General features: G+C 49.4%; 5 protein-coding genes across 5 annotated transcripts; 2 read left to right on the top strand and 3 right to left on the bottom strand.

Moving 5' to 3' along the window:
* Positions 1–51: 51 nt before the first annotated feature.
* LOC126316703 (PH domain-containing protein DDB_G0274775-like) lies at positions 52–2,004 on the bottom strand. Its single transcript, XM_049992799.1, has 2 exons — positions 1,901–2,004; positions 52–1,516 (listed from the first exon to the last, which is right to left on the bottom strand). The coding sequence occupies exons 1-2, from the start codon at positions 1,907–1,909 to the stop codon at positions 131–133; spliced, it is 1,395 nt and encodes a 464-aa protein (XP_049848756.1). The 5' UTR covers positions 1,910–2,004; the 3' UTR covers positions 52–130.
* Positions 52–6,616, bottom strand: LOC126316705 (uncharacterized). The gene is made up of 3 exons (XM_049992800.1): positions 6,492–6,616; positions 1,266–6,301; positions 52–1,195 (listed from the first exon to the last, which is right to left on the bottom strand). The coding sequence occupies exons 1-2, from the start codon at positions 6,562–6,564 to the stop codon at positions 4,989–4,991; spliced, it is 1,386 nt and encodes a 461-aa protein (XP_049848757.1). The 5' UTR covers positions 6,565–6,616; the 3' UTR covers positions 52–1,195; positions 1,266–4,988.
* Positions 2,215–4,801, top strand: LOC126316706 (phosphatidylserine synthase 2-like). The gene is made up of 2 exons (XM_049992801.1): positions 2,215–2,698; positions 3,090–4,801. The coding sequence occupies exons 1-2, from the start codon at positions 2,493–2,495 to the stop codon at positions 4,153–4,155; spliced, it is 1,272 nt and encodes a 423-aa protein (XP_049848758.1). The 5' UTR covers positions 2,215–2,492; the 3' UTR covers positions 4,156–4,801.
* A 1,410-nt stretch (positions 6,617–8,026) lies between the features above and the next one.
* On the top strand, positions 8,027–11,174 carry LOC126316702 (tRNA uridine 5-carboxymethylaminomethyl modification enzyme MnmG-like). The gene is made up of 2 exons (XM_049992798.1): positions 8,027–8,266; positions 8,487–11,174. The coding sequence occupies exon 2, from the start codon at positions 8,492–8,494 to the stop codon at positions 10,286–10,288; it is 1,797 nt and encodes a 598-aa protein (XP_049848755.1). The 5' UTR covers positions 8,027–8,266; positions 8,487–8,491; the 3' UTR covers positions 10,289–11,174.
* LOC126316701 (dynamin-A-like) lies at positions 8,465–15,132 on the bottom strand. Its single transcript, XM_049992797.1, has 3 exons — positions 12,861–15,132; positions 12,628–12,716; positions 8,465–12,542 (listed from the first exon to the last, which is right to left on the bottom strand). Exons 1-3 carry the CDS (start codon positions 12,904–12,906, stop codon positions 10,491–10,493), a joined length of 2,187 nt encoding a protein of 728 aa, XP_049848754.1. The 5' UTR covers positions 12,907–15,132; the 3' UTR covers positions 8,465–10,490.
* Positions 15,133–15,763: the final 631 nt, after the last annotated feature.

The following is a 15,763-nucleotide window of genomic DNA, read 5'->3' as shown; positions in this document are numbered from 1 at the left end:
TACTCTTCCAAAAGAATTTACAAATTAGCGACAGTGGAAACAAATACAGGGTCTGTTAGCAGGCCGAAAAAGAAATAAGAGATGGGAGAACTTTGCACCCAGAAGGGGGGCTCACTTTCTCTCTCTCTTTTTATGAGACAGAGCCATTTTTTCCTCCGACAGCGAAGTAGAAGTTGATATCGACACCCTCTTTGTAAACACCGTAGCCGAACCCCTGGTTCAGGAATTGAAACTCGACGCTGTTTGGAGCTGGGTGACCCAGTACACTCGAAAACTTTAAAATATGAGCGCTCGAATCCACGCCGGCTAAAGAACATAGTGCATCGACGGAAGAGGGTGATATTGGTACAATAATGCCAATTTTCACGAAGCCGTCGCGACAAGAGACAAGAGACAATTTGATGCCCTTTTCGTTGTTGGACGACAGGATGAAGTCTAGAATGGGGGTGTCGAAGTCAGGAAACCCGAAGGCTCTGGACGCGGACAGCGCGATGTCTAAGTTTTCCCGCATGGTATCTTTGGACAGTTGAACGTGAATCTGTGTTTGGCGGGGAGGCGCGGCGCCCATGTCTCGTCCCACTAGGACGCAGTTGGTGATGCCTTGGGACTCCGCCCACTCTAGTATTTTGTGGGTCGATTCGCAGGGATCGGCGGCGTCGAGAGCCTGTTCCAAGAAAAAACTAGACGGAAAGTACCATCCGCCATCCATGCCCTCGTCCTGAGATATGTCGATCCAAAAGCCAATGATGGGGGGGTTCATCATGGACCCAACCTCGTTCAGACAGTCTATCTCGCCCTCTGGCGCGCCGACGTTCCAGAAGAAGTCGACCATTTTCTGAATCAGAACGTTCTGAAGTCCTGAGGTACACCAAGTAATTTTTTGCATGTTCGCGGACAAAATCGCCTGGTACTCGATTTGCGCGTACGGCTCGGAAGCCCTCTGCTCCTCGAGCGTCAAAATGGTCTGGAACCAAACCTTGCAAAACTCTGACACCTTGCTCACCCCGTCCCTCAAGAAGGGTATCTCCTTGATGGCGTTTTTGAGGCTGGCGGCCGCCGACGACATGGACGCGGGGACCTCGCTGGCCTCCTCAACGTTGGCAGTTTTGTCCGCGAAAGATATTTCCGCCTTCGCAGACCCGTTGGCGTCTTTGTCGCTCGCCGCCGCGGAAGAAGCTTTAGACGTTGCCTGCTCCTGAATGTTGTCAATTGCTTTTGAAATGAGACTCATCCACTTCGCCGACTCTTCGTCTTGATCTGCGTACATGAAAAATATCCTCTTCTGAGTCGCCACGGCAAACGCCTGCTTCTTCCCATGCTTGAACTCCTGACGAACGAAGGACTGCGAGGTCAAGTCTATCTGTCCCTGAACCTCCGTCTCAGGAGCGTTGCTCTTGAAGTAGTAGATGACCGGGCCCTTCAGCACGAACCAGCGCCTCTTCCAGTTCTTGAAGCTCCCACCCTGCTTGGTCATCCAGCCCTGATAGTCCACATCGCTCAGGGACATCAGCAAAAGCTGTGCAAAAAGAGAAGTTAGCGCAGGCAAAAATAAAAAAACGCTTCGCCACCAGCGACGTCTGTCTCTCTCTCTGAAAACCACGCGGCGAGCGCGGCACAGCGAGCTTTCCACGCCAGATGACGAACCGCGGCGAAACAGGGGACACCCACGACCGACGAAAAGCGCTCCCGGGCGCCTCGCCTGAGACCACCGTGTATACTCGAGCGAAAAAGAAACTGAAACGACCAGGAAGTCAAGCGCTTGATCAAGACGAACAAGCGCGTCTTTCTTCCCCTTCAAAAAGAAACCAGACTCTCAACGCCGGCCGCGCAGAGCCTGGAAACCCAGCAGTCTATGGCTTCTCCCTCGTCGAAGTACGTCTCGAGTCGCAAAACGACGTACCTTCGACATGTTTCGGTAGTTGGGCCTTGAGAAATCGGTGTTAGAGTGTATATTGTACCGAGCCTGCACTAGCGCGCGTGCAATAAAGCAATCAAATTAAAACTGATAAAAAAAAAATATTTTGACCTAAATTGCTGTTGAGCCTACGGCTATAACTCAGCCCGCAGTACGTCGCAGAACACCCTCCAACCATCAGACCGTCCACATCTCCGGGGGCACCTTAGTTTCCCGCTACTACGAGCATACGCTATACCTTGAAGACCGCTCTGTGTAAAAACTGTAGCCATTGCATTGAAACCAATTTAGATAAAAATTATAAAGTCCTTAAGGCAAATTGTGTATAAAGTCGCAGAGCCGAGCTGACAGGAAAAGGGCCATTAACCCCGCACCCCACCGACCACGCCGCATTTCGCACTCGTATGCGTAGCGCGGCTGCCGTCAATCCGCTGTCCTTAGAACCCCTTTGGATAAACCACCGACTGCGCGGGAGCGAGATTCCTCGGATCTGCGCTCGCTTCGGCTTGGCAAGAAGGGCGTCAGATACCGCGCACATAGGGAGAAAGAGAACAGGGTCGGCTCGATCACTGACCAGATGCCGCGGACAGGAGAACCGGCGAGCACCTGCAGAAGTGGCAACACCGGAAATTGGCCGATACGAAACGCATCAAAGTCTAGGGGTCTCAAAGCGTCGTTGAGATCGAAAAAATGCATAACGGCGGCAATCGCCGTCACGTTCGCGTGCGTCATGTGGGCCAGCTTCCGCAGGCAAGAACTAGGCGCCATTAGTATTTATGTTGCGTATGTGAGACCTTGGGAGACGCCGTCCGGGACCACATATCCCCCCTCATACGTTCGGTGCCTTTTGCAGCACGCGTTCTTCTCTCTGATCAAGGGAAAATCGTGTATACTGCCACACATTTGTTGCACATACATACGCATAGGCATCCTTGCTTCAAAAAAAAAAATAGCTTCCTTTTCTGCAGTTCTGTGCACGTCATACTAACGGCTTTATCTGTCTCCCCCGGGTCCTGCGCGGGCGTTACGCACCTCGGTCCTTCTGGCATACCCGTGTCCGCGACAAACCCCTATGTTCCCTCTCTACGTGTGCGAAAACTTTTGTACACGCGTACACCAAATTTCTCTTCCAACGCTCACCAAATCCTGCGTTCGGACCATCTCCTTCCTTTAGAGGATTCGCGAGCGGACTCTTAGTGCTTGAAGTATTTGTGTACATAAGGCAGTGCACCAAAGTGTGCCGGCCGGTATCCAGGTCTGCCGCTTTCATGCTCTTTGTTCAGGTGCTAGAAGCGGTCTATCTGCTGTACCTCGTGTTTTTGCTGTCTCTGACCCCGAGCCAGGCACGCCACTCTATGACATACTTTGACAAAAACCTAAACAAGCCGTTACCGGAACGCGATTATGCCTCGAACTGTGACATCTTAAAGTTCTCCCACCCAAGCGAATTTCTTCGAACCCTCAAGGAAAATGTAGATTTGTTCGTCTTCGCGCACGTCCTCGGCTGGTTCTTCAAGAGTTTCTTGTACCGTGACGTGTTTTTTTGCTGGCTGTGGAGCATAGTGTTCGAGCTGTGCGAATACGCCCTGGCCCACATTCTCCCCAATTTCAACGAATGCTGGTGGGACCACCTCATTCTTGACATCCTCACCTGTAACGCCATCGGTATCTACCTCGGCCACCTGGTTATCTACCTGTGTAAAACAGAGCTGTTCAATTGGGCCGGCATGAAAGAGCACGATAACCGAAGTGTTTTCTTTAAAGCTTTATGGCCCTACAGCGTGTCACCTCTCCACATCTATTTTGCCTCTCCTAGTGCATTCTTTCAGTGCGTGCTCCTTCTCATCATCTCAGCTGTGGTCGAACTCAATTGCTTCTTCCTAAAGGCCACGCTGTGGATCCCACCGGAGCACTACCTGGTCACCGCAAGATTGGGTGTCATGCTCCTCATCTCATATCCGGCATCTAGGGCATACTATCGGTGGTGTTCTGGACACGGGGGCGCAGGTGACATGTACTTATCTCTGTGGACTTACTTCGCCATTCTGGTCGCGGAAGTACTGGTGTCTTTGAAATTCTCGCGAGAAATATTGGAAACGGCCGGCCAAACGCCAACCCCTGTCAAGGTGTCCGTCGTACTTCTTTCGCTAGCTCTCTTGGGAAGCCTTTTCTATTGTCAGGTATGGAGCCGCAGAAACAACCGCGGCGGTCGAACTCGCGTAGCGACCGTGTCGAAATAAAAGACGACGCGACGAACGAAGGGCGCCAGCACACATGTCAGGGACTTTGAATAGGGGCCCTTCATGTACGCGTGCTTTAAAAACAAGAATAGGCCACATCGACCGCAGTCGACGGGAGGGATAAGGCGATCCATTCCGTGTCGAACCTCTACATTCCAGACAAAAAGGGGCCTGAACTGGATCGCGTTCTGTGCGTACAACTAAAAAAAGCCCAAGTTTTGGTGCTCTATGCACGTTGACAGTCTGCCAAACGTTTTTTTCTTCATTTTTTGCCAAAATGCCGAGAGCTTCAACGACTGGCAAGCGTCAATTCGCGTACTGGCACCTTCGTTTCCGTTCTGAAAAAGAATGTAACGTGGGAGAAGGGCCGCGACGAGTGTGATGGAAGTGTCAACACACAAACTTTCAGCGGACGAAACAGGTTTTATCGGCAGAGACAAAACTTGCGAGTTTTTCCGCACAAAAATACATTTATGCGCCGTGTAGAGGAGTACGATGATTCTCAGACAGAGGCGAAAGGCGAGGACTGCCCTGCATAGTAGTGAACGACATCAGAGACTTGAAATAAAAATACACTTACGTGCCGTGCAGGAGTATGACAGTTCTCAGACAAACGAATGCGAAGACTACCTTGCGCACTATTGAACAATATCAGAGACTTGAAATAGCACGCGCATTTGAGCATGAGATCGCCGCTTTTTCTTTTGGGCCCAGCATTCTGCACACACATCTGACTGCATCGTACACAGACTCTCAGAAGTGAGTATTTATTCTTTTCCTATGCGTACGCGCTGCTTGGTCTGAACTCTGAACACATGCGCCGTTGATTGACTTTATTCTAGCTCATCAAGCATTTGCTCCAGCTTTGAGATTTCGCTTTCCTTGAGTTCTGTAATTTCTCTTTTCTTGCCAAGCGCGGCACTCCCCTTTAAAAAATTGTTGATCGACTCGAGCTGCTCTTTGGTGCGAGAATTATGAACAAAATTAATGGCGAGGCCGTCGCGCCCGAATCTGCCGGACCTCCCGATACGATGCAGGTATGTCTCCGGATCCGGCTCCCCGAACTTGTCAACGGGGAGGTCGTAGTTAAGCACCAGTGTCACTTCTGACACGTCAATACCGCGAGACAAAACATCGGTTGCAACCAGAATTCGAGTGCGGAAATTGCGAAAGTCGTCCATGACTCTATCCCGCAGAGACGGGGACATATCTTTGCCGCCGTGTATGATAGAAACCGGGAAGCCGTCTTGAACCAGACGTTTACCGAGTTCTTCGGCGGTCTTTGTGGTGCGAACGAAAACGATTGTCGAGCCAACGTTGGCGTACGGAAGAATTTGCGTCAAAATTTTGTACCGTAGTTCTTGGTCCTTGCAGTCGATTACCATTTCTTGTATTTTATCGAGGGAAAGTTGTTCTGGTTCTAAAGTGATGACTGTTCGTCCCGGAACGACTGGAACCAGCTTTTCCGCGTGCCGACGAACTTGTTCCGAGTAGGTCGCAGAAAACAGGCATATTTGACAGTGCTTGTCTAAGCTTTTTCGAATATTTTCCGTCGTTCTCCACAGGTCATCCACAAGATTAATCATCTTGTCTGCTTCGTCGATCACAAAGATCGAAATGTTCTTGACTAAAAATTTGCGCGACTTGATCATCGACCAAACTGTACCGGGTGTGCCTATGACCACATGTTCGGTCAGGCAACCGCTGGCGGGTAGCTCGCAGCCGGGAATCGCCAAGTATATCTCTATGTCGGTGAATTTGGCAAGCGCTCGCACCGCGTCCGCGATCTGACGTGACAGCTCGCGCGTAGGACAAATGCACAGCGCTTGAGGAAACTTGTTCGAAGAATTAACTCGATGTAACATGCTCAGGCTGAATGCGGCGGTCTTGCCTGTACCGGACTGAGCTTGACCTATAAAGTGCTCCAATGGCTTATGCATGATTGCTGGAAGCGCTACCTCCTGAATATGAGACGGCTTCTGATATTTGAGATCATACACGCCTTTCAGCAGCTTCTCAGGCAAACCTAATTCCTCGAAGGCCTTGATAGAGTAGAGCGGACTGCTCTCGTCCGTCTGCTGAATATGCAGTTTTTTTTGGTCGAATGTCGGGCGCAAACGAGCAGAGTGAGTAGCTACGGCCACCGCTAACGAGGCACGTTCATCATGTTAGCAAGCATCTCACAGTATGTGCCTACACCGAAAAAGACGCCAAAAACTTATCGAGAGAAGAGAAACGGTACCAAAACTGACAAAAGAGGCCTACGCAAGTACATAAGCGCTTCTTCAATCGTATATGCGCTTAGTTCTCTCTCTACATAAAAAAGGGGGCAATACCTTCTGTCTTTTGATTCTCTTTGGGTTCGGATCCTTCTGAACTGGGACTCTCTGAATTGATTCCAGGCTCCATCGTGACAAGCGCGAACAGCTAATCTAGTCAGATAGCCAATACAGGCGTAAGTGAAAATGCACTTGAAAAATAATATAAAGAGCGTCAAGTGAGTGCGTGCACACGTATACAGAAAATACACGTACACACACAAAGGGTAGGAGAGGTTTTGTTCACCCTATTATTGAAAAAATAGCACAGCGGTAAATAAAGATCCTGGTCCACAACATTTTGAGTCGAACGCAGTATTGTTCACTTTCAAAAGTAGGGTCGCAGAACGGGACCGTTCAGGAAAAAGCCTGCTGCGACAGTCTCTCCCTCTCGGGACGCCTCTACACACTTTCTCTTCCCACGAGATGGGTGTGTTGGCAGTCCTTTCTCCTTCGGTCTAGTCAAGCAATGCGCGCTGTGGAGGCTGAGTGGAGTCCTCCGCTGTTGCGGCTCTGCCGCTGACCGACGTGCCAAGTCCCCGGCGACTCAGAGCGCTGCGTGCCTCCAGGCGTCGCGCCGAGCGCGCCGTGCGGGTTTGTACTCCCTTCGCGCCTGCCGGCGGTAACGCAAAGACGGATTCATTTCTTCCGGTTCGCGACGCCGGTTTCGCTAGGTGTCTGCCGCCGAGATGAACTCCTCGGTCCCTTATGAATGCGACGATTGCGCCCTCTAAAGGAAATCGCATCCGCGGAAGTCGGGCAATTCGAGCACCTTAACCGGTGAAGCGCCGATTGCGCCACAAACGGGTCCCGTACGAATCGAACGCGGTGGCCAGAGAGTTCATTGGTGAGGAGAGGACGCGTAAAAAATTGGCACTTCGAAGTAGCGAGAAAACCACGGCTCCGCCCTCGCGTAGTCAGCGACCGTAACGCATTTTGAGGATACCGGTTCAATTTAAGCCAGTGGAACCACCGTGTTGTGGAAGTCTTTGTGTCACGTCAAATACCAATTTTGGTACAGTTCAACAAAAAGTTGCTGAATCGTTCGTCTGTGTGTGTGGGTGCAGGCCACAGTTCGAGAGGTGGAACCAATTTTTTGGCGGCCTCCTATTTTTTTTTTTGAGAGGCTGTTGCATTGTAGGGCCGGACTGCGGAGGCGGTTTCGAGAAGTTTGTTTGTCACTGTCATCGTTTTTTTTTTCTCGTGTGTCTTTGTCCAAAAGCGTCGTGGTTTTTGCAGTTGGTTCTCCGTAGAAAAACGGAACGTGGATTTTTGCGTGAGCAAGAATGTCAGGTGACCTCGATGGTAGATACCTGAATTTTGGTCGGTAGCGTCGTCACGGGGTCTGTTTGAAGGAGCGACACCTCTAGCTTCCTGGCTTCGTCTGAAGAAGCCTCTCTTTTTTTTTTGAGTCTGGGGAATAGGCGCGCCTCTCGCTGCGGACGACAGACAGTGCCCCTGCGTCCTACTCGTTTGCTTTTCGGTCACCATTGAGGAGGGAGCTGAATTTTAAAAAAAAAAAAAAAATCACGAACCTCTGTTTTGACAAATGTTGTTGAGTTGCATTTGGAAACGGTTTGGGACTCGAAGTGCTCGGCTTCCAAGAGCAGAGGCCGGATACGGCGGCCGTCCAGGATCTCGGACGCATTGCGGGAGGACGGACGGAGTGGGTCGGAGTGATGAAGTCGACGTGATTGTCATTGGCGGTGGACACGCTGGATGCGAAGCGGCACATGCGTCATGCCGACTCAAGGCCAAGACGCTGTTGATAACCCAAAAGAAGAGCACAATAGGTACGGACTTGAGACGGAGAAAATTGAAGCGGCAGAAAGTGAAATTTTCAGAATGAGTGGGGGTGGAGCTCGAAAAAGTGCGGATGAAACGCGCTGATCTAGGGAACGAGAATGGGGAGTGTTTGGTCCGCAGGATTTTTTTTTTTGCGCTGTTCGAAAATTCCGCTGTGGGAAAAAAAAAAAAGAAGGGCTGACATGTGGATGATTTCTTTGAGTCCAGGCGCCATGTCGTGTAATCCATCTATTGGCGGAGTGGGAAAGGGGAATTTGGTTCGAGAAGTGGACGCTCTTGGTGGGTTGATGGGTATAGTTGCCGATCGCGCGGGGATTCAATTTCGTGTATTGAATGCCAGTAAAGGACCTGCGGTACACGGGTACAGATGTCAAGTGGACCGCGACTTGTATCGAATGCACATGATGGATGCGCTGACGAAGAATGAGTATTTGGACGTGCTTGAAGCCAGTGTCGAAGATTTGATTGTGGAGAAGGAAGCGGTGTGCGGTGTGCAGCTGTCGGACGGTTCGAGTATTCGGAGTCGATCGGTGGTCTTGACGACCGGAACGTTTCTTTGTGGAACCATTCACATTGGAAGAGAGCGAGTTTCTGCGGGGAGGATGGGAGATCCGTCATCCAGCGGACTGTCTAGATCGCTCAAGGCCTTCAGTTTCAGCCTTGGGCGTCTGAAGACGGGCACGCCACCGAGATTGGATCTGCATACGGTTGACTTTACAGACTTGGAGGTTCAGCCGGGAGATGAGCGGCCGGCTGCGTTTAGCTTTTTGCACACGCGAGACGACTTGATCCGAGACCAAAAGCATTGCTGGATGACTCATACCAACGAGACGTCGCACAAAATAGTTTCTGAGAATATGCATTTGGCACCCGCATTCGATTCCGGCAAGGAGGGGCTGGGTCAGGGCCCGCGGTACTGTCCCAGCATTGAAGTTAAAATTCAGAGATTTCCGAACAAAAGTCATCACATTTGGCTGGAGCCTGAAGGTCTGAACTCTCCGGTCATCTATCCAAACGGCATCTCGTGCAGCTTGCCAAGACACGTCCAAGAGGAGTTTGTTCACAGTATCAAGGGCCTAGAGGCGGTGAAAATCCTGCAGTACGGCTACGCGGTTGAATACGACTATGTGGATCCCAGAGAACTTTGGAGAACTTTGGAAACCAAAAAAATCCGCCGTCTCTATTTCGCTGGACAAATCAACGGCACGACCGGGTACGAAGAAGCGGCCGCCCAGGGCCTGATGGCCGGTCTGAACGCCGCGCTCAAGGTCCAAGGAAGGGAGCCATATGTCATGGACCGGGCGGACGGATACATCGGCGTTTTGATAGACGACTTAATCACTCGAGGAACCAACGAACCGTACAGAATGTTCACTTCCAGAGCCGAATATCGCCTCACCCTCCGAGCCGACAACGCGGACTTCCGATTAACTCCCAAAGGACACGAACTAGGATGCGTTTCGAGAGAACGATACGAACTGTATTGTCGCCGGTTGGAAGGTTGCCTTCGCACGAAGGAAATTCTCTGCAGTCTCAAACTAACGCCCAATCAATGGAACGCGCTCGGTCTAACGCCAACCAAATTCTCCATGGACGGACGCCCACTGTCCGCCTCGGAGGTCCTTCGGAGGAAGGAAATAGGCTGGAAGGACATTCAAGCCGCCTTTCCGGACCAACTCGCGCCTATCGACGACCACGTCGGAGAATACTGCAGAAACGAGTGCTTGTACGGAGACTATTTAGAGAGGCAAAAAAGAGATGCACTGGCCTTCAAAAAAGACGAAGGCCTAAAATTCCCGCCAGACATCAACTACTTTCAGTTCAACGCTCTTAGCAACGAAGAAAAAGAAAAGCTGTCAGCAATCAGACCGGAAACTCTAGGGCAGGCGAGCAGAATATCCGGAATCACCCCAGCGTCTCTGTTCAGACTGCATGCCATGATCAATAAAGAAAATATGAACAAGAAAAGAGACGTAAAATTGGGCAATTCGTACGTTCGACCGACCTAGTCTCTCTTCAGCGCTTCGCGCCGAACCACCACAACAACGTGAAACGCAAATCACAAGTGAAACGCTTCTGCACGCCACCTTCCTTTGTGCGAACGCTCTATCGACTCAGGCGACTGCCCAACAGATCCTACTACACAATCAATCGGTGCGCACAATCTCCAACGGTCAACCACAATCAATCGATGCGCACAATCTCCAACGGTCAAATGCCCTCGTTGTAACTTCGAACGACCTTGTTTGCAGCTTTAAACCGCGCGAGGGCCTCCCTGGCCGCCTCTCTCTTCTCTTCAATCTCGGGACTTTCTACCAACAGCTCTCCAAACAGCTCCGGACGGTACAACGCGTCAACCAGGTCGTGTTGTATTGACTCCTTACTTCTGTTCACCATGTTGACCATAATGATTTTCACGACTGCGTTTCGAATGCTCTTTCGACTGATGCCCAAGTAAATTCGTAAGAACTGGACGATCATCCTCACCTGCGCCATCTCTTGCTCGGACATGTCCTCGATTCGGACATTGGCACCGAGCGATCGCAGGCCGCCCAGCGCGGAGTCCGATTCCGGCGGCGAGGACTTCAATTCTGACTTGGGTCGCGAACTTTGCTCGGACGGCCCAAACAGTATTGACCAAAACTGGCTGGCCAGGCCATTCTTAGACTTCTCCTGACTCTCGGAGCAGCTCAGAGAATCTGCGACGTAGCCGTCATGTTGTTCCTGAACGGACTCTTGGTGATGCATGCGCTGCTTTACAAAATCTGGGTGGCTGGTGTCAATATAACCCAGCTCCAAATCAATAAACTTATGAATCGCCTCGACTGCTTCCTTGAAGTCGCGACGAAGCGTCTTTAGAGCCATCTCATGAATTCGGCTGACCAGTCTCGGAAACCTCGAAATCTCCTGTACTTCGGTACATTTCACGGCTCGAACCAGTTCAGAATACACCATTTCAGCCGCCTGGAGCGCCGGATCGCGGAATAACTCAATTTGCTTCTTAGACAGCTGTTCAAAGGCCTGTTCGGAAACCATGAGTGCCGGACGAAGTCCGGTCAAGTTCAGGATCGCCATGCGAACGTCGGAAATCGAAAGAGAAGTGAGCGGTTTAACGGATTGTAAAGCTTGTGCAAAATTTTCGTTCAAAATATATCGAATGCGCGCTCCGCTGTTCAACTGGTCTATTTGGAGTTCCCGGTTCACACCGTCGACGTTGTCCTTGTATGCCTGGCAAAAAGAATTAACTAAGCTGAGGAGATAGGGCCCGTACGTACTCGGATTGGAAAAAAGAGGTTCGCCGTACACCTTCAACTCGGCCTTGAGCTGTCTGATCTTGGTGGAAATATTGTTCCTCAAATCGGGTAAAGACCTCTCAATATGCTCGGAAAGGAGCCGATTGCACGTGACCGCCAAATATCGGGTGCCAGCCTTATTGGCGATCAATGAATATATAGGATGATTTCGAAACCAAGCAACCTCGTCAATCAGCGATTCTTGGATGGTCTTGCCCTGGTCTATATCGGCCTGGGACCTCGACACAATCGGAATCCATCCATGCAGCAAAGGCATTTGCTTTCCAAGCAGCAAATCCATGGCGTCGGTTCCGCGATCCATCAAATCCAATTTGGTGAGAACACCGATCGTGCGTGTGTGTTTCGGGTCCGATTGAGCCGCCAACTTGATGGCATCGCTCGTTGCAATGTCTTGGTTCGCGGCATGAACGGCGAGTATGATCGAATTAGAATGAGACGCGTAAGACTGTATCATATTAGTGATCCTAGATTCGATGTCTCTGGGCTGATCTCCAACTGGATTTCTAGCGATTCCTGGAAGATCGACTAATGTCAAATCAATCACCTTCGGGGAAAATATTTTCAGAAGGATCGGTTTGTCGACGATACCCGAACCTCCTCCTGCTCTACGAACAGTCTCTTCGAGGATCTCTTGTTTGATCAGATCGAATTGAAAGTACTTCGTTCCTGGTTGGTGCAAGAATTCGCCCCATTCTTCTTGCGGGCAAGCCGTCTTATTAAGCTGCAAAATGAGGGGACATCTGGTCACGATTCCAGCACCTCGAGGAAAGAAATCCCTGCCCACCAAATTTTCCAAAACAGAACTTTTTCCGCTGGACTGAGATCCCACGACAACAATCTGGGGCAGAGCCAGCTCGACCCCCGCGAGAACAAAAATTTCCTGGAGTTTGCTAACGGTCTGAACAAAGTCAGAGCTGGTAAGGTAGCTCTGAGTACAAAAAAGCCTAGACTAAAAAATTTCGAGGAGTCCGAAAGATGTGAGTAGTCGACCACGAAAAACCTCACTATTGCGCGGCTGGTTGGCTGGCACCTACAAAACGGAACGCCGAGGTATTGCTACGCAAACGACACTTGTCAACAAGACGAGAAGCCAAAAAAAACTTTTTGGTAGAGACGAAGTAGGCTGCACACATATTGCATGTACGCGCAGGTACAATTGAAAATTCAAATAAAATTTTCAGGAGTCCACGAGCCGGAGAGACAAAAGAAAGATTAGCCATCTCACGCATCGGAAGGAGGGGGTATGGCACGAACATGGAAATCGTACGGCTAAAGCCAGAAATAGACTGGCTCGGCAATGCTTTGAGAAACATAGCTGGAAAGAAGTTTGGAAAAATAGCTAGCGCCTCAGATTTACATCAGTGCGAAAAGCTGTGAAAATAAGGTTAATAAGGACCTAGGGCGATTCGGAAAAAGTTTGACATCAAAAATTTTCGGGTGTTCAAGTGTTGAAAAATAGACAAACAGCAATAATATAGACTTGTCAAAAAAGGCCCCATTCTTGAATTCTTTTAGCAATTAAGCCCAACGTGCAAGACATGAGGAAAGACAAACGCTTTTGCATCGTATATCAGGCGACTATCGCATGCCTTTTAGAAGACATAAGAGATTTATGTACACCAGCAGGAGAAATTCTGCATGTGATATGTACGCGTATCACGTATGAAGATAGACCAAGTTTGTACAGAAAAAAAGCTCCACTTGCGTAAAGTTCGCGGTATAGGGCTGATATCGTCGTCGCTATTCGTCTTCGCAAGATAAGTACAATAGATTAGAGTAGCTAGAGCGTATGTCTAGGTAGTCTAAGCTTGGTCTTTCCGCCTGTTTCCGTTTGGGAAGTTACACGCTTTGTAACGGCAGTCTTGGTTTTTTTAATGTGTCCGCCACAGCGACGTTTTGGAAATGACTGGCTAGACGGAGTGCTTTCTTGAAAGTTGATTAGGGAATGTTGAGGCTTTTTGGTGCTTCTCAAGTTGCGTGCACCCTAAAAGTGAGGCATGACAGCATTTACTTTATGAAAAGTTTTTACGTTTAGAGGGTGTTAAGGGAGTAGACTTTTATCCGCTAGTTTTTTTTAGGTAGGGGTTGTTAGGTTGTCACGTTTTAGATTCCGGGGCTGTAAGACGAGTTGCATCATCGATCGATAGAGAGTTGAAATTAGGTTGTGTTGAATAGCTCGCCAGATGCATTAGGCTATGGCTACTGGCGGCAGTTGGCAATGTCGAAGGTTGGCAGTTTTTCGATAGCGCGGGTTTGTGGCTTTGCGAAGAGTTGCCGGGGTGAATTCGCACAAATTCGGCGGTACATTTTTTGAGAAATGGTACAGTTGATAAAAGTATGAAGACAGATATGCAAAGTGAGAAGATAGGATCTGCGATTTTCCAGTCGTAATATTTCAGCAGGTAAGTGGAAATGATAAGTCCGACACTGCTCAGTGTGTCAGAAAGGAGATGCAGAAAGATGCTATAGAGGTTTTCGGAATATTCGCTGTGACAGTGATGGTAGTGTAGTCTTTTGAGTTCAGAAGGCTCCGTGTTGCTGTGTGGATGGAAGATGAAAATTCCAATAAGATTGAGTGTCAGTCCCAGGAAAGAGACCAGAAGTAGGTTGTCAGTAAGGACTTCTGGTGGAAGAAAAAGCCTTCTAATTGAGCGAACAAAGCTAGTGAGTGAAGTAAGGCAAAGAAATACTCCATTGATAAACCCAGCAAGAGCCTCTACTCGACTAGCACCGTAGGGGAGGATTTCATCATTGGGCCCTCGTTTCGAGATGATGAGGGGGAGTAATCCGATAGCCAAGGCCGCGCAGTCGAACAGCATATGGAATGCGTCGGTAACTAGACCCAAGGAATTTGTATGTCTGCCGGTACTCAGCTCGACTGCCATGAAACAGAGGTTGATTATTAGGAAGACCAGGAGTTTCTGCGAGTTGGATAGTCGAGCATTCTGGACAAGGGATATTTTAAATAAAAGCAGGATTCTTCTTTGTAATTGATAAAGGTTTCTGAAATGCAGGTTTTGTCTGAAAGATGAAAGGGCCCTGCCGTGCTGGACATACGCCCAAATGCAACCGTAGACGTGAAAGACGTGCGCCAATACAACCAAAATAAAGATGATAGAAAGCGCAAAGAGAAAGGGGCCGTAATTCCACCATCTGCACAAAAACGGGGCTAAAAACTGAACAACAGCCATCCAGTGGATGAGACTACTGATCGAAGCAAAAGTAGCTGCAAAATATCAACCACTTGGTTTTGCAGTTCAAAATAGCAGCGAGGAATTCAGACTAATCAGATGCTTGTAGACCCTGAGAAATAATAGAGAAAAAAGCGTGATCCAAAGGCGAGGAGTAATTACGCAGTACGCAAAGAGAGTTTATATTGAAACGGCTACAATTTTTAAACCCGCAGCTTTTTTGGAAGTCCACCCTCATCAAGTGGGCATCTTTCGGGTAAATTGAAGCAGGTGAAGGGTAGAAATACCAGGTTCGCGAGTGTTGCAATGTACGAGCTAGAAAGACTAGTCAAAACAAGCTAAAGAGAAAATGACGTGATTCATAATAAAACGCATGCAAAGCTGAGGCTCTATTACAGCCATAAAATAAATCATAAATTGCTCAAAAATGTGGCTGTTACATATACATATGTCGAAACAATAATAAAAAGTCTCCTCAAGATTCGTATGGAATCGGTTTGTTAGCATATCTCTCGGAAGTCTGCGTATCGACAGAAAAAAAGAGTTGTTGCGATGTCTCTGGATGACACCTATACGATGAGCAGGAGGCGCGAATCAGCGTGTTTGAAAGAGTCGGCGCAGGGACGCGATACACCCTTCACGCGTATTCGCAAATCTAGAAGTTTTGCGGCGATTGGCGCGGGGTGGCACATGCATATGACTCAAAAAAAAAAAAAAGGAAGAGCGCCTCGCACTTCTCGCCGTAGTCCATACATGCGCGCGACCAGGTTCAGTTCGTAGCGTTCGCGGCCCCTGAGCGCAAGGCCCTCACTCGGTACTTCGATACTCGCGGATGCGAGCAAAGAAGCACAAGGAGCCTGCAAAGCACGCACACAGAGAAGCGTAATGCATGGCGTTGTGCGCTCAAAAGGCACGATGTTCTGACTACACGCAGGGTTCGGCGCGTCGCGTACATCGCCCGGGAGAGATGTCCAAAGAA

The sequence above is a fragment of the Schistocerca gregaria genome, unplaced genomic scaffold (assembly GCF_023897955.1).
Source record: "Schistocerca gregaria isolate iqSchGreg1 unplaced genomic scaffold, iqSchGreg1.2 ptg000599l, whole genome shotgun sequence".
Classification (NCBI taxonomy): Eukaryota; Metazoa; Arthropoda; class Insecta; order Orthoptera; family Acrididae; genus Schistocerca; species Schistocerca gregaria.
This window is presented reverse-complemented; position numbering and strand designations above follow the sequence as displayed.

Excerpts from the sequence above, each read along its gene's own strand:
- LOC126316706 (XM_049992801.1), top strand. The coding sequence starts at position 2,493 with ATGCCGCGGACAGGAGAACCGGCGAGCACCTGCAGAAGTGGCAACACC. Across the intron at positions 2,699-3,089 it reads GCCATTAGTATTTATGTTGC|AGGATTCGCGAGCGGACTCT; the intron begins GTATGTGAGACC and ends TCCTTCCTTTAG.
- LOC126316705 (XM_049992800.1), bottom strand. The coding sequence starts at position 6,564 with ATGGAGCCTGGAATCAATTCAGAGAGTCCCAGTTCAGAAGGATCCGAA. Across the intron at positions 6,302-6,491 it reads AGAGAATCAAAAGACAGAAG|CGGTGGCCGTAGCTACTCAC; the intron begins GTATTGCCCCCT and ends GTGCCTCGTTAG.
- LOC126316702 (XM_049992798.1), top strand. The coding sequence starts at position 8,492 with ATGTCGTGTAATCCATCTATTGGCGGAGTGGGAAAGGGGAATTTGGTT.
- LOC126316701 (XM_049992797.1), bottom strand. The coding sequence starts at position 12,906 with ATGTTTCTCAAAGCATTGCCGAGCCAGTCTATTTCTGGCTTTAGCC. Across the intron at positions 12,717-12,860 it reads GTCTATTTCTGGCTTTAGCC|CCTACTTCGTCTCTACCAAA; the intron begins GTACGATTTCCA and ends ATATGTGTGCAG. Across the intron at positions 12,543-12,627 it reads ATACCTCGGCGTTCCGTTTT|TCTAGGCTTTTTTGTACTCA; the intron begins GTAGGTGCCAGC and ends GAAATTTTTTAG.